This window comes from Sinohyriopsis cumingii, chromosome 16, assembly GCF_028554795.1.
Source record: "Sinohyriopsis cumingii isolate HCF-2022 chromosome 16, ASM2855479v2, whole genome shotgun sequence".
Classification (NCBI taxonomy): Eukaryota; Metazoa; Mollusca; class Bivalvia; order Unionida; family Unionidae; genus Sinohyriopsis; species Sinohyriopsis cumingii.
In genome coordinates this window covers 9,102,116-9,129,591 of record NC_142976.1, presented here as the reverse complement: position 1 = coordinate 9,129,591, position 27,476 = coordinate 9,102,116, and the positions used below count along the sequence as shown (strand labels likewise).

Below are 27,476 nucleotides of genomic sequence, written 5' to 3'. Positions count from 1 at the left end.
TCTTTGAATTCAGTTGCACAATATTCAGATTGTGCATAACGCCATTTTTCAGCACAAGATAGGGCTATACATGATGGCCAATATAAATGTTGGAGGAAGAAACCCATTAAAACCCCATTAAGAACCACCAACCTATGAGAAGCTACTGGCAAGCTTTCTCACATATCCATATTGGCCGCAACCGAGACTCGAACCCATGCAGACAGGTGAGATGGCAGGTGATCCGTAAAGGTGAACACTTTAGACCACTTGGCCACTTCTAAAGAAAATTTCTCCTAATTGGCCCTTACGTTGTTTAAGCAAATGCTTTTGTCTTTAATTATGTATATGCTGTTGAACTTTTTTAAATAAGAATTGACTTCGAATTTATAATAAAAATTATCATTACTCAAAAGAGAATTATTATTGATTTATGCTTGAAAATTTGTTGGGATATTCTGCGGGCTTTTCTGACTGTTTCATGCAAGTATCATCAGTAATTTCTAAGATATTTAATGCTGAAGATATTTGTACATGGTTGACTTTAACTTTCAAATTGTATGAATTGTTTCTTCAAAGACCACCCGTCAGTGCAGTAATCATTATCTCAAGACTGGTGGTGTTTCAAAACAGATTTTACTCTATCAAGAGGTTGTTTTTGTGATTGTAGGCTGTTCGAAGTGAGAAAGTTAGTGTTAAGGAGGTGACAAGTAGGCCTGAGAGTGGGAAAGTGATTAAGAAACCAGATCTAGGAATTGGGATAGATAAAGTTCGCTCAACACCTCCTGTTGTGATGGAGAAACCACAACCTATTCAGCTGCCTCCCAGTTTCAAAGATACAATCTTTGGAAAGGTAAGTTCGTTTATGTTTGTTTTAATGGCATTTTCCGCACATTAATGGAAATATCATGATGAGTAAATTCATAATTGAGGGTTTCCTAGCATGTTTTGGTTGCTATGATGAACATTAAATATCTGTCAATCCCATGAAAAGCATGATTTGAACAAGTTTAATTTCTGAGTAAACTGGATGTGCTGGGCTGCCCATAACATTTTCACACCTTCGTGTAAAGTTTGTTTTGTTTCATAATAGATTATGTTCATAATAAACACATTTCTTTACTTGAATGAAAATTAAGTTGTGAGAGTATATGTTAAATAAAGTATATGTTCTTTAAAGTAAATTTTTATTCACCTGCGGCAGGGTGATGATGCCAGTGAGATGAAACTGGATTTCACATTTGATGCTGAACTGGCCAAGATAACCGAAGAGAAATTGGAATCTGAGAAACTTCAGTTGCATGAGCGAGCTCCATCTTCTGACAAGATGTCGATGAGTGGCGTAACGAACACGAATCAAGGCATAACCATCAACTCGCCCACCTCCCCAGCTGCACAAGACCTAAACATGAAAATTGCCTCTGTCAAAAATGTATGGGATATTCCCTCTGTTGCATCCTTTGAACAAAGGTAAATGGATTTTAAAATTATTTAATGTATTCGGATTTCTGACTGAAAATAATAACTGAACATCCTGTCACCTCTTGATATGTATGCATACATGTCGACCATTATGCTTTTGGCATAATCATTACACTTTTTCCACTAAATTGTGCCTTATACGTAAATGTATTTGGATTAAGAGTTTTCAGTATACCCCCCCCCCCCGAAAATTAATCTGTTTTCTCATTTTTATTAACATCCCATTAATCTTCAGACCGTATTCTTGAAAAGACTGCTTCTTCGTAACTACGACATAAGAGTACGATTGTCTGTAGATTTGCATGCACTTTTCTGACAGTATTATGTTCTATTTATAGTAGCTGCCCTATTTCCAAGAAACATGCTGGTTTCTACTTAAACTTTTGATCTTGGTTTTCATTTCTAGCAGTTGTATGGCTTAGTTGTGAGGAACAGACTGGTTTTCTAATTATTAATCTTTGCTCGCAGATTCTTTGTTCTAATTCATTTCTGGTACAGAACCAGTCTGTAGGTATTTGGCGCTAAAAGTCAAGTCAGGTTTATTCTAGTCAATGCATGTGTAAGAGTAAAAATGTTTTTCAAATAATTTCACAGATGGATTAGATAAAGACGGAAAACTGATTCAAAGATGAATACATGATACACAATACAGTGTTCCATTCTAGGGCAGCTTTATGTCCATTGCAGGCTGTGTGTATAAAGGATTTTAATATTGGTCATCGTGGTAAAACAGAGAAACCTTGAATTAGCTCATTTTAATACTAAGGTAACCTTTTTTACAGCAGAAATAAACTGTGGACATGAATTTTATAAATGCATCAACGTTATTTACTCGGTTATAATGGAACACAGACTACCCCTAGCCATAGAAGACTAGTTTGGTCCTTTGTTTAAATGATGTTTCCCCCGAGTCCAAAATTCTGATAACAAGATATTCATCTGCAAGAACAAAATCATCAGATATTGTTTAGCAGAAGATAATTCACTTAAAACTTCAGACATCATGAAAATTCATAAAGTAGTTGCATTCTATATTTTGAAAAATGTCTCCATCAGTGTACATGTCAGGTTGTCCCTGTCATATGATGCACCTTGCTGCAGGAAAGGCTGCCGGTAAGTTAGAAGGAAAACTGAAATATCAAGTTGGCATTCTACCTGATGATGTACTTCATGCAGATGGAGTTGGTGTGCAATGGCAACTTATTTCCCACCTAAAAGACCCAATAACTGGAAGATATAAATTTCCTCTTCTTTGTCATGTTGTGAAAGGAATATTGGTTCTTTACCATTCTAATGCCAACTATGAGAGAAAACTGAATTCAGATCCAGACTCTCTAACCCAGCACATAGTACTCATCTGGTGTGCAAAACATTCATAATCTCAGCTGGTACAAAGTGTTTTGAAATGCAGTATGAGAGTTTGTTGCTTTTTAAAGCTCAGAGTGCTGTATATGAAAATTTGAAGCATTAATTTATGTTTAAAAAACAGAGGGGTAAATAAATAATTTTGTACATATGTTCATTGAGTTTTATTATGTTATATGTGGGTAATGTTTTGGATTACTGTCTTTGTCCACTTGGATTTTACTTTTTCCTCACCAGGGGTTGGCATGTACGTATACGTAAATGACCTGCTTATTTCTCCTAAAGAAGCTGAAGCAAACATGTATTCAACTGATATTCTTTTTAATTCATCTGGTCATCGACCAAAAGAGCTTAGGGGCTGGCTGGTCTTTTGTCTATCATCAATCTGTTACAAGTTTGTTTTCATTAATAAGCTACACATTCATCCTATTGTTTTCTCTGTCCTGATTAAAAAGGAGGCCACTTGGACATTTCATAATGGCAACCGCTATTACTAAATGGATGCACATATCAATGTGGGGTTTTCACTACATACAGAAATGTGACATCTAGTTGGTCTTGAAAGAAAATGGTGCCAGTCTGATGTCCAGGATGTCTTGAAAATCTTGTTTCCTTTCCTCCAGAACAGACAAGTAATAACGATGTATGGTTTTAACTAGAAGACTTGTGAAGTCTGGTTGGTCCTAAATGAAAATTGTACTGAATAGATAGCTAATATAGTCGTCACAGTAACCATCTTGAAAATCATGTCATCATTCCTCCAGAATGGAAAGTCACATTAACATGGAAATGACTTCTCATGATGTCTACTTTGTCATAAATAAAAAGGGTGCTAATTTAATGTCCAATATGACCATGCTTTGTAATTTGATGCTACTTCACCTAAATGAAAAGTTGTATTGTCATGGCATTGTCACTAAATGTAGTTGGCCTTGAATGACAATGGTGCTGATCTGACTTGTTATGTCTGATTGTTCCTAAATGAAAATGACTACCACTTTTCCCCTGAATGTAAGTAAAATGTTTCCTTGGGTTTTCAACTTAAGATGTCTTATGATGTTTGGTTGCTTGTAAAGGAAAATAGTACCAATCTGGCCATCTTGAATACCTTGTTATTGCTACTTTTCTGACTAAAAGGTAATAATGCAATGGGGTTTTCGTCAGATTTTTTGGTGATTTCTAGTTGGTCTTAAAAGAAATGGGTGTCTACCTGATGGGCAATATGGCCTTCACAGTGGCCATCTTGAAATTGTTGTTTGGAGTACTTATCCTGAATGAAAGGTAATATTTTCACTTTTCCCTGACATGATATCTGGTTGGTCATGAATCATAAGGTGCCAATCTGACTTCTAGGATGGCTGCCACAGTGGCTATCTTGAAAATCTTGTTAGTACTTATATATCGCTGGTGAAATCGACACTGTGCTTTCAACTGAAGATTTCTTATAATATCTTCTTGGTACTTCATGAAAATTACGCCATCATGATGTTTGATATTTCCTCCATGGCACTGCTTGAAAATCTCATTATCGTTACTCTGGAAAAAGAGCATCATATCTACTTGGGGTTTCCACCAGAAGACTTCATATGATGTCTTGTTGGTCCTAAATGAAAGTTTTTTAATCAGACATCAAACATCTCGACCACAGTAGTTGATTTTAAAATCTTATTGCTGAAGAATATCTGAGATGGTTTCATTACTTCATATAATAAAAGGGAGAAATTGTCTTCAGTTGAATTCCTGGACTAGCATTACTAAAATGTTGACAAAATCAGACAAGTTCTGCATCTGAGGTTACTAATCACCACATTGGCTAAATCTACCCTGTGCTACAATATTATCAAAAAAGAAGCAAAAATTTTAGACACTGACATATCTCTTTAACTCTACAGTGTGATAGTATAGACAGTTGAGAATTGTGTAGAGAGGTATAATTTTGTATGAGAACTAAACTTTCAATCAACAATTGCAGATCAAACAGATACATAGAGATTCTAAAATGCTTTGCCATTCAACCCAGATCTTACTGGAAAGACTTGTATAATCAGATATTGTTCCACAATTTGGCATAGTCATAAAACAAAAGTTGTATAGCAGGCTCACAATTATAATGTCATTATTGTTCTCACACTGATGACATGCTCAGTTTTCTAGTCTCTGAACGGGTCATTTACAACAGATACTGCTTAATGTAAAAGATAGTGCATCGCTGCCCATGAACACTTTAAAGACTCTTAACATTTAAGTCTCTTGTGATTTACCACCATACTAGATCAGTGTCAAAACCAGACACAGGGTAACTTTGCACTAGATATACAGTTCACTAGTGTTTGAAACATCATAGAGCTCACTTCCCTTTTGCCTTCATTCTTCAATTTTTTTTGTCTTACTTGGAATCCCCCCATTACTTGACCAGATTGGGTACATTACCTGAATTTATAAAATTCTAGATGTACCCCTGCAATGCTATCCAATAGAAATTTAACTAAAAATTACAGTTATCTAGAGGGATATTGATATCTGCTTACTCTTAAAGGTGATCATAATCATAAAAATTGAGCAGGTTATTTTCATCCCTTGGATCTTGTTTTATGATTGTATCACCTGAATCTCCAAGGCCTTTTTTCCCCCATTTGCTGAAGTCTTATTCATAATAAATTTTGTGCTTTTTCTATGTGGTAATGCCTTTTTTTATTTTTATGTGAGTTGTTGCAATTTATGTTTAAGCATGGCTGGTGGCTCTGGCTCAGTGGTGGTGTCTACAGCCTCATTCCACACCTACAGCTCCAACTTGGATGATGAGACCTCGGGCACAGGCATGGAACTGGAGACTGTGGTAGGCATGGGAGATGAGAACAACAGTAACAGCCTGAGACCTGGCACTTTGTCACCCCAAGGACAGGACAACCTTTGCTTCAATGGCGAGTCTGATGGCAGGACTGCCTTCTCCACAACTGATGTTGTGTCCTTTGGCCCCGGTGATAATGTTATGGGACCAATTTTCACCACTGCTAATATGGGCCAGGGATTTTCTAGCAGTGGGCAGGCTTTCTCCATGACTAATGTAAACCAATCCTTGTCCGGTGGAGATACGGGACAGGTGTTCTCCAGTGATGCTGATGAATTTGTGACTGAAGAAGATGTGGGATCGATGTTTGCATCATCAGATCAGGGAGATGAGACTAATCAGAAGATGATGGTCTTGGAACAGCCAAATGTCTGCAAGGTGAGCAGTCTTGTACTGTTGCCTTTCACAAACTTAATTTGCCTTCTATACTTGTTTCTGGATTTATGGTGGAGATGTCATTAGCAAATAGCTAGGCATAAGTAGGACATTTAAATCGACTACACTGGTTGCATCAGCTATTTCAGTCTCATAAAGTTGTTAAGGAAAGGTTAATCTTTTGCAGCTTGTAGTCGGACTGCTATCACTGACAGCTACATTTCATTTTTAGTTTTATGGAACTGCCTTTTTTAATGCGTGACGAAAACATTTTCAGCCCATTACTGGATATAGGCTCCTTTTTCCCACAGAATTCAGTTACAATAAAATCATTGGACTACAATGAAACCGCAGATTTTATTTTTATAATCGTTGGTGGAGGGGGTCTATTTCCACACAGAAAGCTTAAAATTGCCAATAATTTCACAATCAAGACTATCTCAGATTTTACCGAAACCTGATTTGCTTATACAGTCTTGAAAAAGTATTCTGTATTGTTGGTCACCTAGTCACTTTTGCTTTGAAGATAATGAAAAAGCAGATAAAGCATGCTCTATTTTCTTGGCAAAATATATGAATGAAAGCTGCAGGAACAAGCTTCAGAAATGTCAAAATCATAATTGTAGTTTTATTTTCATATTAGAACAAATCCCATAGAGGAGGTGCTAAATAAATAGGTACATTTATACATGTGTGCATTTTGATCTCATCCATTCCTCACGTTTTGCAGGTCAAACCCCAGCAACTGCAGTACATGACATCCTCTGCAATCCCATCTTCCTCTCATCATCAATCACAGAACTCGTACCAGGCATCGCACACACCTTCCCATGAACAACAGGGACTGCATCCTTCAGTACAGCAACAGCTGCCCATGTCTTCTAGTATAAGCCTGACCAGTTTATCTGCAGTACCCAGCCCTCCCATGATGCTTCAGCAGAGTCAGCATCCCTTCCAGACCTTTGCCCTTGGCACCCAGATACTACAGCCACATGCAGAGCCAAGGGTAAGTAGGGATTATAGTCGGCAAATGATAAGAGTCAAGAGTCCTCCCATCCAGACCTTTTCCAATAGTACCCTGATGCTCCAGCTATCCACAGAATCCAATGTAAGCAATTCTAGTTTTGGGGCTAGAGAGGCTAGGGCTTAGTTTGGGATTAGGTCAAAAGTATTCAGATTTCCACTTTTTCTTCAGCCCATTATACTGTAACTGCCCTTGGAGCAAAGGCCAGGATAAGGAAGGGAAATGGAGATAGAGCATGGCACGGTCTTCAGTAAATGTGAAATTTAAGTCAAATTAAGACTTGATCATTTCAAGTTGTCCACCAAGTTACTCTTCAAAGCAACATAAAATAACAGTGCAGCCTCTTACCTCCATTAATATGGATTGATTTAACTGTATGAAGTTTGCTTTCAAGAGGAGGTGAAATATTGTTGGTAGACAAAATTAAGAAAAGAAATATCACTAATAAAGATAGCTGTTCAGAAAAAATTCCATGTATTGCCAATTATTTAAAGATAGCTTTTGAAAAGAAATATGACATAGCAGATTAATAAGGATAGCTGTTAAATGGTGATGACTGTTGAACTGTGCATGATTGGATGTAAGTTCATATTGTTATGGCCACTGATTAATTGGGAGATTCAAGTCCTAATTCTATGGTTTATATTTTGTTGATGTTGCCATGGACTTGCAATTTTTTTTTCATCAACCTTCCAATTGATTTGACAGTTATGTATCTTTTTAGTCGGTCATTTTGTAATTTCATGCTGAAATCAATTATGACCCAGGAAACCTGTTTTTGCTCAACCACAGTGAAACGACCTTAATGAATTTATATCTGTGATCTTTTTTCTTCTGTTTTTTTTTTTCTTCTCCCATTTAATTGCGTATCCACCAATGCATAAATTATGTGCACTTTGGAAGGTGTTGATCAAGAGTCATTTAAGATCTGCATAATATAAGGTGTCCTTCCTTCATCTGTCTTCATTTTACAAATATTATAAATGTGCATCATTTTCATGAGATAGTGATTTCAAGTTTAACAAAGCCATTTTATCACACAGTATGCACATAACATCGTGTTCATAATTATATGTGGTTTTCTTCTGTAGAACAAAGTCAATTTTTCATGCATACGTAGCATTGTACATTGTTAATAACTCCAATTTTTCTTGTTAGCTGAACCAGGCCAGTTTTGGTTTTGGTCTGTCGCAGGCCCAGCCACTGACTCAACTAAACCAGCCACAGTCATTCACACAGCAAAACCTGTTCCTTCCAACACCCCCAGCACAGCAGCAAGACCCATATCAACCAGCACCACAGACTCAGCTCTCCTCCTACCAGCGGGGAAATCAGCCTTTTGGCCAGCAAAACACTCCTTCCCAACAGAACACCATTATGGTCTCCTCAACATCTTCACTTATGTCTACTTCCATCAAACCCCCAGCACATAATGCATATGGTAAGTTAGGTGTGAAAGTTCTCTTCTTTTTTCTTCTCGAGTAATATATTTGCTGGTTTAAAATTGACCCCCCCCCAAAAAAATAAATAAAAATAAAATAAAATTAAATTAAATTGATATCTTTAGTCCATTTACATACATCAGTATGTAAATAATTCCATACATGCCATTAATCCTCAGTGGTTTTTTTTGGCTCACCAGGCCTTAAGGCTGTGTGAATGCTTTGTTCATTCACGCTTGTTATCGACAACTTGTCAAAAATGACTTGACTCATTTGTACATAATATTACAGGGATTTGTTCAGTGGCTGCTGATCATGTGTGCCATTACTTTAAATAGTGAAAAGAAATTTTATTCAACTTCTCAGATAATGCAACAGAATTCATCAAAATTTTGCAGAACATGTGCTGGAATAAAGGTCTTTAAATTTTGTATGATGCCAATCCACTTTTAGTAATGGGCACAATTACAAGATATAGGAAAAGAAGCTCAGCAACCACTTGAGAGAATATGAAATAAACTTTACAGAAAGCATATTGGCATAAAGGTCTTTCAACATTTGATTAAATGATGCCAGCCCATCCTCAGATGCAGTCACTAAAAGTAGGAACAGGTGTAAATGATTTCTCAAAAACCACAGCACAGATTCTAACCAAACTACACTGAAAGCATCTTAGCATAATGCCATTTCAAGTTCACTTGGATTTTTTATTATAGCCCAAAAAGAGTGCAAAACCAGACTATGACTGCTTTCACAAAAAGCAATGCTTGCATGAAGGGATTTCATGTAAATGTAGATAATATTGAACATCAATCAGTTATACATGGCTACCATTACTAAACATTGAACATAAACCAATTTACAGAATTCAAGCAAATTTGGCACAAAGCTTGTATAAATGCTTTGGATCTGACATCAGATGGCAGCCATTACTAAATGTAAATCTTTTAAAACATTTCTTCTCAACAGCAATGAACAGAATTTGAACCTTACCAAAAGCATTTTGGCATTAATAGTTGCCAAATGATGTCAATCTTCTATCAAACAAGGCAACAAAAAAAAAAAAAATTGAAATGACTTGAACACAGAATTAGAATCAAATTGTACAGAAATTGGTCCTGAGAGTCTTTCAGATCTGTGTAAGTGGTGTTGATCCACCAAAAAGTGTGGCCACCATTGCTAAACATAGAAAAACATTTAACATTATCTGTTTTTTTTATATAGAAGGATGTTTAATAAATTTGCAGTCATTGACAATGCATTGCTGGCATGTCTCCCAATATTAGATAAATTGTTCTGATGTGCCGGAAAATGTAGATGAAGGAACAAAGTAAAGAAACTTTAAAACAAATGTTTTCTGACAGCATTGAAAGAATCATTCTAACATATTCAGCAGATGTCAGCCACATGTGTGATCTCTGGCCTGTTTGAGCCTTTCAGTTAGCTAAATAAGCCTGTTAAGCAAAAATAAAAGTAAACTGTTTATAAATTGACAGGAATTCTAGCTGTACAAAACATCATGATCTCAAAATACTTAAATATTAATAATTTTCAGTGGGTACCAATTTTCATTCCCAATTTTCCCAATATACAATATGACTAAAATACTGTTGCTTGAAGCATAATTACTAATGAAACACTTTATATATATATATATACAGTAGTCCCCCTCTTATAAGGCCACCCCTAACGCAGCAGGACAGTGGCCTTATAATGCGGGTGGCCTTTCTAGAGGGGGATGACAAATGTGAATAGTAAATACATATGAAAAAAGTCACAAGTGCATTTAATTTTAAATATTTAATATTTTAATTAAAAAATCACATGAATGATGTGAAATAAATGTAAAACAAACTTTGTCATCATTTGCAAAAGAATGCTATGAATAACCATTGATAGTTTTAAAACTGTCTTTATAATTATGTTACAGTTCACATCATCTGTCACTTTGTTGGTATCACTCTAAAAAAACAAAACCAGTCTCGTCACATTAAAAATATCCTTGCTGTCATATCCCCTGCATATTTTGTTTAGTCTTTTGTTCCAATCTTCGACAACTTCATTATTAACATCAGCTGATTCGCCGCTAATGACAGAACTCTTGATACTGTGTCGCACTTGAAATCTGTGCAACCATCCATTACTTGCGGTAAAGTCGTCATATTCCAATTCAACTGACAAAATTTTTGCTTTTTCTTGTCTTTCAAATCAGCATACAAACGTCTCCTGGCTCAAACAATCTTCCTTTCTCCGTCCATTTCACCTTTCCACTTCTGCAGAATTGTTTCATTATCTTTTACGATATTGTTTATCTGAGTCTTCCTGACGTTATTTTTCTGCGACATATCTCTCTCTCTCTCTCTCTCTCTCTCTCTCTCTCTCCCCCCCCCGGTTGAATAACTTTCACGTTCTCCTCTAAACTGAGAATTTTTATTTTTCTCGATGACATATTGATCTTTTTGCAGTATGTTATTCATGTTGCGAACTACAATACTGATAAAACAATTTTGTATGCATCTAAACAAATTGCCGTGTTTTTAAAGGAAGTGATCTTGTCACGTGATTCGTTAGTCGCAGTCTGGTACCCTATTGTTTTTATACATTTCTTTACACTAAGTGAGAGAAGCCAAAACGGCTGCGATATGTACCATTAACATCACGCAGATTTGACCTCGCGGCCGCAAGGATGCGTAATTTTGACAATTATTGTCAGCAGTAATAGCCACTGATTACCAAAGTGAACAAGCTCAATATCTTAATAAGGGAAGCCATAAAGGCTATTAAACCATTTTCCTGCTGACTTGGGTATTGTACATCGATACTGCCACTTCTCAGCTGTTACTACTGTTCGATAATTGTAATCTTAACAATTATCACTGTGACTAAACCGGACATCTTATGATAACACAGCAGTAAGGCTAATTGGATTACATGTACGTACCCTTTTGTATGGATTAAAATTTGAGTCTTTCTCGGTTTTTATGGAATAAATTTGGCTTCTCGTGAGGGGTAAATGATATAATATTAACATTAGTGGTAAATGTACTTTACTCAACACTTCTTTCAGTAACGAAAACCTGACATCGGGAAACAGAAATTGGATTACTTAACATGCGTCATGAATACAATACTGGTTCTGGATACATATTCAAATAAAATGCGGCTGCTTGTGAGGGGTAAATTTTATAATTTTGTACTAATATGCTGGCCGCTGGTCGCGTTAGGCGGGTGGCCTTTCACGAGGGGTACTTTTGAACACAAACTCGTCGGTGCCAACGGATTCTGGCCGTAAGGAGCGGGTGGCCGCTGGTCAGGGGGGCCGTTCAAGAGGGGGACTACTGTGTGTGTGTGTGTGTGTGTATATATATATATATATATATATATATATATATATATATATATATATATACATACATACATACATACATGCACACACACACAAATTACATCAGAGTATGAAGCTCACACATCACTGATTTTTAAGACAAAACCACTGAATTAACATGTATCAATCATGTCTGCTGATACCCCAATGTTTGTCGGGTAAATAATCTTGAAACTGTTGAATTAAACAAGCCCAACATTCTCGAGTCACGGAATAGGTTTTTGTTGTTGTTTTTTTTTTGTTTTTTTTTCCTCACATTTCTGCACAAGTTGCAGATGTCCATGAAATGGCTTGATTGGTGAGTTTTTAAAGTCCACTATTACAGTACACTGAATACAGATCTTCATCAGTGATGTATTAATTTGTAGTCTTTATCATAAAGTCGAAGTGATTTTGGTTGGTTTGTGCACATTCCAGTCTTCAACAAAGGAGTGATCAAGTGATAGTTAAGATCTTAACATCTTGATGAGCTAAAAATACATTAAATATTGACAGGTTGCAATTTAAGTTGAGCACAAGGGGCAGCTGGTAATACGTTTGGTTCACATGTCGAGTGATGACTTTATCCAAAATCGATGGGGATCTAAGCTGAATGTTAACATTCTTAAGCAACTTGTTAATGCCATGGTCACCTTAAAGTAATAAATGTTGTATTGATATGGGCTGTTTTTTTTTTTTTGTTGTTTTTTTTTTTTTACAGCACACGTACACTTTAATAACAGATTAACTTTTTGCTGTTGCAGCTCCATCTGATATTGAATGTGATTGATCTTGACAGGTTTTTGATTTGTGCTTGTACAGGTGATAGTATATTTTTAACCATTGAATAGAGTGTCATTGTTGATATAGTTCTGTCATTTTGAGTTCTTCATTTGGGGTATTTGTGGAGGTTAGCCCACATAATTCAGTACTCACAAATATGCAAAGTCTGAAAGGCAAACTTATGAATTGGTATCCACAATTTTTTTTAAAATCTTTTTTTATTATTATACAGATCATGAAAATTTAGACCCACAGTAATAAATTACACTTTATTTTTTTTTTATTCAGAACTACTATTTAAGTTGCTAATTCTTGTTTTTTATAAGTAGACAAGAATTCTTTTTCAGTACACGCAGACCACACCATAAGACTAACTATTGCAATTCAAATTAAGAAAGAATATGTTAATTTGTACCATGGGAATGACTGAAATTCTTACTTCGTAAACTTCAGCTTCTTGCATCTTGGATATTTTTGTTGTAGGCACAACATTGCCGGCGAAAAACCTGGGTCATGGCTCACTGCAGTTCGGACAGACAGCAGGACTGAGCAACACGGGACTCCAGCCTTCCCAGCAATTCTCATTTATCCAGTATGATCCCAGTAACCAACTCTATGGTACCAGTCAGATTCTCGGAACATCTCCGACCACACAGAATGTCAACAGCTCACAACTCCTGGGTTCTCATCTCATCACTAGGTACCAGTATTAAAAAAATCTTCTAGAATAAGATGGAGCATATGCATAATTAGTTGAAATCTGTAATGAAATTTTATTTAGCATGAAACCTAAACTGGAGATCAACAGCTACTGAGCCAGAAACTGAGATCACCATCCACATAACATAAACAGAGCAATTGCTACATAACATGAACAGATCAGCAGCTGGAAAAATTGAACGCAAGATCAACAGCTTACAAAACCTATACTCCAGATCAACGGGCACAAAGCAAATATGGTATAAATTATAAATGTATATCCCAATTTAGCATAGGGGAAGAAAATAAAAATGAAACCAAGTTGAGAAAAATATGATAGATCTGTAAATGTAGCTATGCCTTATTCCAAGAACTGACTGCACATTATATGTCCAGGACATTCTGATTTGCTGTTGATGAAGCAGTAGGCAACTTCAAATAAGCTTAAAAGGGTTTCAGTTCAGATTTTCACAATGTAAAACTATAATGTACTTTTGCTGATTACATTGAATTCATGACGACCTAAGCTCTGTTTTGATGGTTGTCATATTCCCATTCAGACCAAATTTGTAGGGCTTTATTTCGATCATAAAGCAACTTTTCTTCAGTATATTAGATACAGTGGGGGCAATTTTTTAAAATAAAAATACCCTGATCTTAATAAGACTCATTGCGAACACCACGGTGTTGATCAAAAGGACTTGCTTCTGTAGGTCAGTAGAGTTGAGTATGGCTCAGTTGTATGCAGCAGATCAGTCTCTGTCTTGCCTGCAGAAGCTCGTCTGATAACACAATCAGGGATGTTTACTTTGTCTATTATTAGGCAACAGACTCGTATTCTCTCAAACAAAAGAAATTGGCTCTTCCATATACTACCAAACCATTCAATCCATCAAATCCTATGTATATTGTAACCTTTAGATGATAAAACTTTTTACACCCCAAAACCACCTTTTGGTATACATGTTCTTCCTTGCCCAGAAGCAGCAAAAATGAGTTTGCAAATAAATGCTGCAAAATTCTGCATTACAAAATCATCAGTTCTCAAAACCTTCCAAAATAATATTTGACCTTTAGTGAATTCAAGAAGTCTTCAGCAAATCCTGTCCTTTTTCAAATTAAATTCAGTGAAATCAGAACCTCCTATCATAAACTGTACATCCCAGTATATAAATAGTGTGAAAGATGCAAACATAGTTAGAATTGCCATTGCAACACCCCATGGCACCATCTTGAATAGGTTACTGGATAAAGGTTTATTTTTTACAAGAGAAATTACAGCAGTACTGCAAGCTTTGAACTATGTTGTAACCTCTCAGTAATATAATTTCACCATTTAGGATTCCCTTCGTACATCAGAGCCTTGAAGTGGTAGAAATCTGATCTGGTAATATCACTAGTTTTACAGAAATGTGTAGTGCTGCCAATGTCCATCCATTCATTCATGTCGTGTCATGCCCCATCAGTGTTATTGCCCATATCCATCCATCACATCACATCGCATCTTGTGCCATCAGTGGTGTTGCCCATGTACGTTCATGACATCACATCACCTTTCAGTCACATTGATCACAAATTCCATTTCTGCTTAAAATATTTTGAAGAATGTTTAAAAAAAAGGACATTTAATTTTGACCTGTCCTTTTGTTTTCACCCAAGAACTTTTGAGAAACTACATTAATTGAAGTCAACATTAACATAATTAGATCTTATGTCTCAATAGTGCTAGGGAATAAATTTTAATCAGACGATATTTTTATAGTGCTTATTAATTTTCTGATTTATTTTCTTCAGGTCAGGAACAGGACTACAGAATTTAGGGAACCTTCAGCCAGTACAAACCCAAACCTCCTTCTACCAGCAGGCACAGCAGGGTTCCTCCCTACAGCAGACTGGATTTTTCCCACCCACTCAGCATACCTCCACCAATATGCAGGTAAATGCTCATGGGAAATTTTTATTAAGATTTTTTGTGACATTGTTTTTCATTTATCAGGGAGTACTCTGAATGGAACCAAAATTCTACCAAAAATAAAAGTTCTTGTTGGTTGTTACTTTCCCCATTAGATCCTTCCAATTTGGGATTCCTGTTTGCTTGCTAAAGCAACTAATGAAAGACTTGACTTTTTAGTTGTCATTTTTCTTTCAATCTTTTGATTTGAATTTTAACATAGCGTTAACAATTGTTTCATCACTATGATGTCTGCAGTGTGGCAGTTTATGGTGTTGTATATCACTGGGGCATCATCCTGCAGACACATAGCATCATGTCCCACCCAGTCTTATTATCCTGACACCAAGCCGACCAGTCTTAACACTAACCTCTTACTGCTGGTTGCCAAGTGAGTCAGCTGCTCGTACCATTTTTATGAGTCTTTGACCAGTAGAGCACACGACCTTTAGACTGTTGTTAAATTTTAAAAAGGGGGGGGGGCTGAACACTTTTGGACGTCATTTAAAAAAATTCTCTAAAAAGACCCTTTAACTAATCTCTTTGATAGTATGAACCATAATTTTATATTTGATTTGTAGGATTTTTAACAAGAATGTTTCTTTTGTATCAGTTTTTGTTTAAAACCACATAATTGATATTTTTTGTTGCTTGTTGCAGTTTGGGAATAACACAAACAAGTTAGAGTTAAGTTTCCAGTTTCTTCAGGGATTGCACCAACAGCAGCAACAACAACAGGCTGCAGCAGGGACACCAACCACCCCTCAGTTCAGCTTGTCATCATCATTTGGCAGTACTGGGCCATCAGGTCTGAACATGCCACTTCAGGTGCACAATGCAGCTGGACACACTGCCCAATCTGGTCACCATATGAACCTTAACCAGCCCCAACAGCAGCACACTCTTGGTGGAAAAGGTTCAGCACAGTTTGGCTCACAAGCAACCCAGCAGATGTCGCCAGCTCCAAACAGCTCAGTAAGTCTGCAAGTACATCATATTTGTTTCCTAACATTTCCATTATTGATATCAATAGATTCCAAACGTAAAACACCATTCCAGTATAAAAGATGTATTTCCTTAATTGTGACCTAAAAATTCTCGATTCAAACAGAAAATGTTTGAAATTAGAAATCCTGTACCTATGAATTTTTCAACTTTAAAAAACTTTAGACAAGAATTGTTTTAAGTCAGATCTCATTATCTTGTAAAGTAACTGGTTAAAAATGTAAAAAATTAAATACTTTAGTTAATTCCACACAGCACTGCAAAATTTTACTACTGCAAATTTAAAACAACCCAATTCATTTCACTCAAAATATTAAAACGAAATGCTTTAAACTGTAGGTAATGATGTTCACCTGAAAATTTACCAAGTTACAGATAGGAAAATTTTACGATACAGTGTGGAACATATTTGCAATGCAGTGATGTAACAAAAATGTTCGTGTTTGTAAAAGTGGACAGTAATTTTTGTTGGTGTCTGGTTGATAAAGAAAGGCTGATAGTCTACTTTCTGTTTTAGGAACTCCATTACATTCAATATTTCCTAATCGTATTGCGCAGGGGTCCGCTTCAGATGACTTAGAAGAACAATAATTTAAGTGGATTACATGAATGGCCTATATATCTTCCTTCAATTATAGGAAGCTAACCTCATCTTTCAGAAAAATATGCATTTATTTGCAACTTTACACCAAACTTGCATTTTTAACAGTTGTCAATGTATAAAAGGGTATTATAGGAAAAGAGCACTCGTTGGATTTGCTTTGGAAATTTGTCTGGCATGCAGCAGTAAATAGTAAAACGTGACTTTTGCATAAATAAGTGTGAGCAACATTGTTAACATTGTATGGTGTAACTAGTTAATTACATGAATATGGCAAAGTATATCAGATTTATATTAAATTCCATTAGAAGTTATCCACCGTGGATTGTGTTTTGTGAATGCATTTACACATTTCTACTAATACTGGAACATCTTAGATAATGTGCATGAATTCTGAAATGTTTGTAGGTCTGTCTCTGCTATAAAATGTTTTGTTTAAGACCCAAGAAAAGTGCAGCATTTAGTGCATTTGAATACATATATACTTAATTGCACTGCATTTAGTAATTGTTTGTAAAAAAAAAAAAAACACTGAAATCTAAGAACTGAAATTTTTTCAGTTTTGATGCACACATTCTTAAAAATTCTGAGGTAATGGAATTTGAACAGCGTTTAAGTACGAGGTCACATATCCTTGAAAATTGGAGTCAAACTTGCCTAGCTTTTGGAGTTCACTTTAATAGATTTGCACTCGGGTGAGTTTGACACTGTCCATTTGATATCATGATGCAGGTGGTGGTGGTGTTTGTTTTTTTTGGGGGGGGTTGTAAGGTTAACGCCATTTTTCAGCACACAATAGGCTATACATGGTGGCCAGTATTAATGGTGGGGGAAATCCCCGGAAATAACCACCAACCCTCAAGAAGCTACTGGCAAGCTTGCAGGTGTTGCAATTGTTCACATTTTTGTTGCATTTGATCAAGATACATAATTTTTTTATTGCCATTGAAATATTCAGTATTACTTACGATTGGACCTATGTCTTTAGGATACAGACTTGTGCAAATTTTATTTAATAAATTCTAGTCTCATGAGTTTTTTAAAACCCTCTTAATTTAACAAATAAGATGTTAACTACCAGCAGTCTTCTGATCTCAACGACAGTTATGCATATTTTCATGTGTTTTTAGATGAAGTCTTCCCCTCACAGCCTACCCCCCTCCTCCACTCAGAGTTTCAGCAGTGCACCTGGGACAAATGTCAGCTCCAAACCCTTCACTCCAAGTAGCATGCAGAACAGACAGAACACTGGCCCCAGATTCCAAGGGATCACCTTCAACTTTAACACAAACATGCAGCCAAATGCTGCTCAGCAATTTGGAGCAAAGTTTAACCCATTTGTTAACCAGACCATGCCTTCTGGAGGTGAGTAGAATTGTAACCATATCAAAAACTACATTATTGTGGTCAAATTTTCTTCAGTCTATGTTTGTGTTGTATCGTTCATATTTTGAATCGAATTATATCTATATTGATTGAACTTTGTTTTGAACCTGCCCTGATGAAATTTTGCCTGTTGATGCATCATGATGTGTAGTATATCAATTACATTTTCTTACTCGTTGTGGCTAAGTTTGATTAGACCCAACGAATAGCAAGTTCATTTGCTGTTCAGAGCAGCGTGGGTCTACAGGTATGGCATATCCCCTAACCTTGGCTTCAGTCCTTTACACTAGTCTGTATATTGTTGGCTCCTAATGTGCTCCAGTTGGCAAAAGGAATCCTGTTTATGAGTAAGCACCTTTGTTAGTGGATAATTTATGAATGTTGCCAAGATGGTTGGATGATACCAAGGAACTCTAACAATCCACTTAAAATGACTTGTTGAAAGTTAAGATTTATGTATACCAAAGAATGTGTAAAGTTATTTGTTTGAACATTTCCCAGTGTATTGTTTAAGCAGAATTTTATTGGTTGATTTTAGGATAGAAGGTAAAGTAGCACAAGATCTGCTGTGATGATGAAAACTATCTGTCAATCCCTTGATACAAATGATACAAAGTCAGTTTTACTCTGAGTGGATCTTGATATGCCTGTACTTCGGTTTCACCATATTATAGTACTCGGTGTGGATGGTGGAACTGAAGGAACCAATATGAGCACGATTTCCAAATGGCCTTGCTAAAGCTCCATTTGCATTAATTGAGTTCTGAACTGAAATTTTATGTTAGTACAAAAAACTGCCTGTTATATTCTGTGAAGGGTTATGAAGTATAAATGTGACAGTCCATTTGTACATAATGCATTTTGTTTGCTGTTGTTGTCTTTGGAAAGAATTGCAGATGTCCAGAATCACTAAAATTTAGATTGGTCTTGCCAAGCACTCCCACCCCCAATTAATATCTCAGCCATATATTTGATATTTAATATAAAAATTTGTTTAAAGAAGATGCAGCTGGTTGTGACTAATTTTTTAAAATACTAACTTTCTATGACCTCTAAAAGTGGGACTTGTAATTTTATATTGACCTTTCATGTACTTAAAGTCTTGGGACCCCTTAGTATACATGCCAATCATTACGCTGTTGGCATAAACATTATGCTTTTTTCCACCAAATTACGCTAGACTATGGATTATGCTGTTTCTTCAGCAGATATTGCAAATGTATTGATGGGAAAGCGTTCAATGTTTGTAAACTATTAAAGCAGATCATTCTCAAAAGCTTGCTGTTGGTTGTTCCTGTCACCTAGAACACGTTTGTGCCAAATCGCTGCCAAGAAACTACCAGGTAAAATTGATGAAATGTTAGACATTTACTATTGTGTTTAGTAATTTTCTGTTAATGAAGAATTACTCCAATACACACAGAGAAGAAACAGTGTGACTGTGGAATTTCAAATCCTAAATAATAAAGTTAAAAAGATCTTAAAATACTGACCAACAAGTTGGCTTTGCCTGTCAAAATTTGTAGAAAGGTTTATTTATGTGGGGGAAGCCCTTGTGGAGAGATATTGCAACACTTACAGAAATTGAGGTAGTGTAAAAGAAGACAGAAGAAAGCAGCTTTAGCCAAAGCTGATGGTGTTATATTGGTTTAGGGACAGAGGAGATGAGCTGCAGGATGACCAGAAAAGAATAATAGCTTAGAAAATTTTTAATACCCTTTGGGTTTCAGGAGAAACTTTATTTATTGTGCATTTCTCCTTAGGGTTATTGCCTCATTTGAACAGACAAACAAGTTGTAGCAATCAGAAGAGCTTTCTGCACACAAGACAAGTGCAATACTTCAAACCTGTATAGAAACCTTTAATTTTTCATAAAGCCATCACAAATTAACAAGTATGAAGAATTTTGCATTTAGACGTAATTCCTCACCCTGTCACTTGCCCTAAAAAGCTCAGCAGCAAACTGAAGGTAGAATTCAAATATCAAAGCTTTCTTTGTTGAGGCATTGGAATACTTTAATAGGAAATTTGCCCACAGTTTGCCCATTTTTACAAATTCAGATGTTGACATTATCAAAAGGGAAGAATGTTCGTTCAGCATTTTTGCATTCTATCTGATGCAAATGCCTCAGATCTGCCCATGTGACAAGGTACAGGATGAATTCAGAAGATTGAAGTCGCATCCTTTTCCAGTCTTCTGGAGGAATCTAGATCTGATAAGCAGTGGCATGTCATTTAAACAGAGTGATCCTAATGACAGTTCTCAGCCTTCTGTCAAATTAGCATCAGTAATGCTGTCTTTATTATGCATCCCATAAGCTAATGCCAGTAATGAAAGAATTTTCTCCATAATGAAGAAAAACAAAACCGAATCTCGCTCAACAATGTCTCTTAATACCAGGGAGGCTGTCTTATGAACAAGGCGAACTCTGTGTATAGTAATTTTCTATTATGAAGAATTACTCCAAAGATACAACTATGTACAGTCTAAATCAGGGTTCTCGAACTCTAACCATCCAGAGGGCTGCATGAGGGCATTTTTGATGGCCCATGGGCAGCACCACCTTTGTTACCTCTCATGACACCTTGTGACACCAATCATATTGCTCTGAAAAAGAGCTTTGACATTGACAATGGATTCTTTTTTACCCCCAGTTTCTTAAATATTAAATATTAAGTCTGAAAATACTTTCAGTGGCTGTTGCAATGCAATTTTAGTGTTAGTGCCTATGAAGTGGACTGTCATTTTGTTTATTGTGAACTTTTCACACTTCACTTTTTTTCAAAGATTAATATAATTGGATACACACCACCACTAGAATTATGGCAAAAAATCAGGTGACATTTTATTTTTAATGGAATAAGATTATTATAATAGGTAAATGTAACAAGTTGACCATCATTTTTATGTATTGTTTTGAATATTTTTTTACTTATTACTGGCATTTGTTTTTACTTGCTTTTTACTTTTAAAAAAGGACTTCATTTTCTTTCCTGCTGCTCATTGTTTGAAAAATTCGCTTAAAATTGTCTTTTGATGAAATCCTCAATTTATATTGGGGCCTTGTTCCCACCCAATACCCCTTTTGGTGAGGCTTTTAATGTAAAATGTCTTTCTACACCTCTAAACTGCCCCTTGAAACCCTGTTCATGTTGTTTTCATATTGTAGGCAGATATGATATAACAATCATAGTAAGTTACTGACATGGTAATAGAACAAGAGCTTGTCATTGCCATGTAACAAAGGGTGATCCTGCATATTTTGTCCTGACATTTGTTGGGCATTGTTACATGTTAAGGATCTTGCAAGACGTAACAACAAAACAGTGAAGACATGAAACTTCGTCAAATTTAACACATAATTTCCCTAGAAAAAACAAGGTAAAAATGAGAAAAAGCACTTGGTTTTACGAATCAAATCCAAAAGTAATCCAAGAATTAAAAAACAGAAGTCCTAGCAATAAAAACTCCTAATGAAACTGAGTTTGAATCCCAATGAAACCCAAATTGGAAGGCGATGACATATGCTGTGGTCAGTGTCAACAATTCTTTGTAGAATCACAGAAAATAGTATTCCAGTGTTTGAATTCTGTGTAAATTTCAATAACTGTCCTTGTCCAAGAATTTACAGCACAAGTGTTTCCAGTGAAAACAAACTTGAAATCCAAATAAATTGAAGAAAACAAAATAATTAGCCCAAAACTGGTCACAACATAAAACACTTTGACTTCTCAAGTGTTAAGGCAAGAATAATTATTATTTCTCAAAACATTAGTAATAAAACTAACTGCAATGCAAAATAGATGCCTGGATGTGGTCATTTCTCTGGGAGAAAAAACAACAGAGTTTGAAACAATTGCTATATGTTATTTGTCATTACTCCAAGTATGGCCTCGATTTCACTTCATAAATCTTACTCTGAGAAAGAATAAAAAAGGTTTGTTTACTACAAACTATCATAGGTTCTGAATCAAGGTCAGGAACTAGGTCAGCATTAGATACAATGTTTCTATAAAGTTGTTTGCATCACAAATTTAAAAAATCAGTCCGATCTGAACTCTATTCCCATAAATAAAGCTTCATTACAGTAGCAAGTAATGGAATAAACAAATTTAAAACTTTAAAACAATTAAATCAAATTCACATAACAGCATACAAGTCTTGGAATGCAAAAAAGCTTATTTTTTTCCCTGTCCCAAGACTTGCGGTTACTATAATGTACCAGAAAGTGTTGTTGTACCAGTTCATTGTTGTTGTAGTAGGGTTTAACGCCATTTTTCAGCGACGATAGGCTATACATGGCGGCCAGTATTAATGGTGGAGGAAGAACCCGGGAAAACCCTGGAAAGAACCACCAACCCACAAGAAGCTACTGGCAAACCTTCTCACATACCCACATTGGCTGAATCCGAGACTCGAACCCATGCAGACAGAGGTGAGGTGGCAGTGATCCGTAACGGAGAGCGCGTTAGACCACTCAGCCACTCGGGGCCCCCCCCACTTTTGGTTCAAGATTAGCTGCTGCTTTGGTTTCAGCATTATCCTTCCATGAATCATGGTTTCCTCTCAAACTAATGTTGTTTTTATAATTTAAAAAAATCATTTTTGTTCTCTGCTACAAATTCACCAAATAGCGATCTTTTATTCCACTGTACTATCTTTAAACAATCATTAATGACAAATCAACTTGACACCACAAAAATATTTAACATCAAAGTGATGGACATTCCCAGTCAAATCTATTTGATGATGATATTTTATTAACATTGGTGGCCCACCACCACTCCATCCCCAACCCCAGTCTTGAAGGATTATATTTTAAAAAAATACTTTTTTTGTGCATCTTTTTCATCATTTGGGCACAGGCTACACATTTTTAATTCTAAAGGTCTGATGTGCTGAAGATCGTGAATGAAAGATTTTCATTTTTTCCATTAAAAAAATGATCTTAATTATTTTCCATAAAAATATGATGGAGCTATTGCTGCTGTTGAAGGTAAAAGTTGACACCAAGGCTAAATATGTAAAACACAAATGTACCCCATCATTTCTTCACTTGTGCTACTATGTATTAGCATGGACTTGCATCACTTTCAGACAAATTTATAGTTATTTTAGATTTTGCCCATGCATCTTTTGTTAAAGCTTTTGATGAGGTCAGTTTCTTATGTGCATTTGTATATAGAGTCATGTTACTTGTTACATAAATATATTTGGATGTTTTCTCTTGGAGATAAGCTTGACATGAAGCCCATAGCTATATTATTCTTCATAAAGATGACAGTGCTAAATGTCTGACTTGTGTATGAAGTGAGTTACATGGACAAGTGCTGAAAATGTGCTGACAGTTCATTTTTCATGCGATCTTTTCATTCTTTACATATCAGTTTAGTGTTCACTGCTTGACATATTACCATCTCTTAAATTTACATTTATAGCTGTACTCTTTTGGGGGTGGGGGTGGATTGTATGCTACATCTGTGTTCTAACATAGCTTTAAATTGAACTGTATTTCAGGTCAGGTTGTACGGCCGTCGATGTTGGTGGGTAATCTAATGCGTCCAGGTGGCCCTGGAGTATATCCTAATCCAATCCAGCGCCCAGCAGTACAGATCCCCCCTCCCCGACCCCAGTTACCACAACATGTGGCCTCAACTACTTCAAGTGGGACCTCTGTACAAGGACCACAGTTGAGTGCAGGTAGCAGCAGTAACCAGCAGGGTTTGACCAGAGCAATGCAGGACAAGGCAATGCAGGCCAAACAGAGACAGGACCTTCTAGCACATACACAGAACTTCCTTAACCCCAATAAGGTTAAGGCAAAAAATGGGGGGCCACAGAAAACTGCAGAGGCCTCAGTGGATGACAAGAAAAACTCATCTAGCACCAGCACACAAGCCACCAGTGTAGCTGGCAGCACAACTAAAAAGGATGAGGTGAAAGTGGAGGAGAAAGCAAAGGACAAGAAATAATTTCATAAAAATTTTAATAGTGAAACTTGCACGGCCACATGGTAGTTGTAACTTGAATTGCTGCCCAGAAGGTATTAGATGGATTTATTTGAATTAATAAACATTTTCAGAATTAAACAACAAATTCTTTTGAACATCATGAAGTATTGGTTTTGTAATTCTTCTGGTGTAATTTCAGCATAACAAGAAATTACAAAACAATAATGATAAAGCAAATATTAATGTTCACCTTTGCAGTGGTAAAGTTAAATATCTTGTTCTGCTCCTGTCAGAACAAAAACCTTTGATAAATAAGGAAGTGAAAGTTTTAAAAGATGCCAATTCATCCCCTTAAAAATCTGCAGTAGCTGGACTGTCTTCACAGATGCTTATTACAAATTTGGACATGCCATAAAACTTAGTGTCAGTATGGATTCTTTGATGGATTGAAAAACTATTGGCATGTAGATGTTTACTAATTTAGAGAAGTCAAGAAGTGTTCAAGAATTGAAATGAAAAATGAGAACATCAGATCAATGGGATTTAAGGAATTGAAACTGCCACTGACCTGAAAAAGCATTGAACTGGACAGATCTTCAAATATATTTGCACCAAGGAGATTGGAAGGACTCTGATTGCTCCTAACTTCATTGGGAATTAATTTGTTTCATACATTTGGCATATAAGTGTATGTTTTTGTAGCGCGTCCTTGCTGTACAAATGCCAGTACACAAAAAAGCATGACTGGAAGCACCAATGAAATGGGTCAATACTGCCAAGGTTTGCTGCAACGTTGGCATACATAGCATGCATTTGTTTTAATGCAATCTTTATATTATTGAATAACATCATGGAGGAAGTAATGTCATGCTAAGTTGAAGCATTTTTTCTTCTTTTTTTTTTTCTTTCTTTCATGGCATGTATTGCAAAGTGAAATGGTATATACTTGAACTAGAATCTTTTATATAGATATATATATATATAAATATACACATATATATATCATCAATCATTTAGCAAAATTTGCCAAAACCATTACTTACGTGGGGATACAATTTCTTCCTAATAATTGCTAGTGCTTAGCCATTTGGAAGCAGCTGAATCAGTATTGATTTAGGCATATTTTGCTGACCCGTTATTTATTTCTTCTAAGGAAGACACAACATTTTATATTATTTGATTTCTTGTTTTGATTGAGAAGCTGATGCATGGTCAAAATTTCAATTCTCATACAAGATTTTCTTTAATGGAAAGCTTTGTTACTGAAGAATATGCATGTGATCCTTTAAAAGGAGAGTGCCTAGATAAACTTGAAGTGACGCACAACAGGGCTTTCTTTGGATTATATTTGTCTGTATGGATTAGAGGGTTGAAAATTTAGGTCATACATGGTATAGAACATTAGATTGTTGATTGATCAGGGTTAGCACTTAGTTTCTGCGTGGTCGACTTGAGCAAGCATTAGTAACTGCCTTTGAGAGCAGCACAGTTTGCAAATTATAAGGGCTTGCTGTGATTGTGGAGAGGACATGTTTATATGCATTGCCAAGTTTGATGATGGAAATTACCAATTGTAAAGAGTTGATTATGTAGAGAGTTTCATATGCATGAACAGAGAGAGGTGGTTAACTTTCATACTTTTGGTTTGGGCAAATTACTTAACATGCAGACCTACGAGTCAAATAAAGATAATATTGTGCCAGGTTTGATGATGAATGGTTTATAAATGAGGAAGGTACATTCTCACGTAAAATTAGAGTTGTCTGCCTGATTTGCCCTGACAACAAAAACTTTATTGGAGGTTGAGATGGTGGTTCAAAATCTTCCCTTTGCTGCAGGGTGAAGAATGTAAGTAAAGGAAAGGTTTCCTTGCTGCATTAATGATGAACACTATGGCAAGTTTCCTACTCTTGGCAAAGAAAGAGGTGTCTTTGGTCCTGTAACTTTGCCCCAGTACGGGATCAGGATTGAGAGCTGTTCTATTTGTGTAGCCAAATTACATTCACTGTATTTGCCCCATATAGTGAAAAGGTAAATGGTGCACTGATGGACATTTTTGTGCTTGAATTTCTGATATCTACAGTAGCTACTGTTGGATGTGGATAAGTCTGCTGCTACCATGAATCAAGTTTTAATATTATTCTTGTATAATGGGAAAAAATGTATTATTGTGTAGTTCTTGATTAGTAGATGTCCTGTTTTTCTGAAGTTTTTTGTATTTATAGTGTTGTTTGATATATATTTTCTAACAGTCACTGGCTAGCTACTACCACACACTGTGGTGATGAATTGTCCTTAATATTACATAGATGTTTAATTTTATGATGGAGCATTAGTTGATTATGTCAACACAACCTCTTCCTTTTTTTTTTTGTCTGCTTCTGCTACTGTAGTGGCAGCTGAGGATGAGAGATCTGTGTAGATTGGTAGTGTGATTTCTGTGTTTATGGTGTGTGTATTCTACTGAGGAACAGTGCAAGAAACAATCTTAACTGAGGCATATTTGTGCACAGTTTGGTCATAATGATGTGCAATTAAGGGAACAAGAGGTAATTGTACAAAAATGTAAACAAACACTGCTACTTTTACAGTTCTTCAGTGCATCTTTTGAGTTGGAATGTCTCCATCAAAATTTTTATTTGTTTTCCACATGAATGTTTTTATCTTCAAAATCTTGCTTCCAGTTAATACTTTACACGGCTCTGAAAAAAAATAAAGGGCTCTTTTGTGATTATTCTGTGTTGTATGCGTTTTTATTTATTCCCCAGTCTGCAGAGTTGGAGTCCTATAATAGTCCTGTTCATCTTCAGTTTGTTTCATAGAAAACTTGCCTGGTAATTATTGAATTTAAAATGTATTAGTTGTAGAGCTTCATACTAATTGGACCCTGATAGTTTGGCCTTTTGTCATATATTTTTTTCTTACAGGAGTTCTAATGGTCCTTGAATTTGGTTTCTGCAGCAAGGTTTGCTTGATCGTAACCAGATATAGGATGCAGCTTTGTATTAGAGACATTCAGTGAGCTTGACTTCAAGTCTCCCACATCATCATTTTTAGAATTTATGCCTCAAGTTGCAGATTTTTTGGACTTTGATTTCCACACTTTACCAGGCTGTATTTATTTCATCCAAATATAGCATGTAGCTTTATTATGATGAACAAGTTCGATTTCCAGCATTCAGCAAAACCATTTAAAAGAATTATTCTAACATGTTGGTGC

General features: G+C 36.0%; 1 protein-coding gene across 10 annotated transcripts in view; it reads left to right on the top strand.

Moving 5' to 3' along the window:
* The window catches only part of LOC149779911 (uncharacterized), a 128,649-nt gene extending 101,659 nt beyond the window's left edge, over positions 1-26,990 (top strand). For 8 of the 10 annotated variants that reach the window (XM_089936609.1, XM_089936608.1, XM_089936605.1 and 5 more), the window contains 10 exons: positions 650-832; positions 1,181-1,449; positions 5,554-6,052; positions 6,780-7,055; positions 8,232-8,514; positions 13,146-13,362; positions 15,156-15,297; positions 15,973-16,287; positions 18,049-18,283; positions 23,823-26,990. In XM_089936609.1, coding sequence (XP_089792735.1) covers positions 650-832; positions 1,181-1,449; positions 5,554-6,052; positions 6,780-7,055; positions 8,232-8,514; positions 13,146-13,362; positions 15,156-15,297; positions 15,973-16,287; positions 18,049-18,283; positions 23,823-24,277 — 2,874 coding nt within the window. In that variant the 3' untranslated portion in view covers positions 24,278-26,990. The remainder of the gene's footprint in view (positions 1-649; positions 833-1,180; positions 1,450-5,553; positions 6,053-6,779; positions 7,056-8,231; positions 8,515-13,145; positions 13,363-15,155; positions 15,298-15,972; positions 16,288-18,048; positions 18,284-23,822) is intronic. The other 2 variants (XM_089936612.1, XM_089936603.1) reach the window with 1 other exon arrangement.
* The last annotated feature ends 486 nt before the right edge of the window (positions 26,991-27,476 follow it).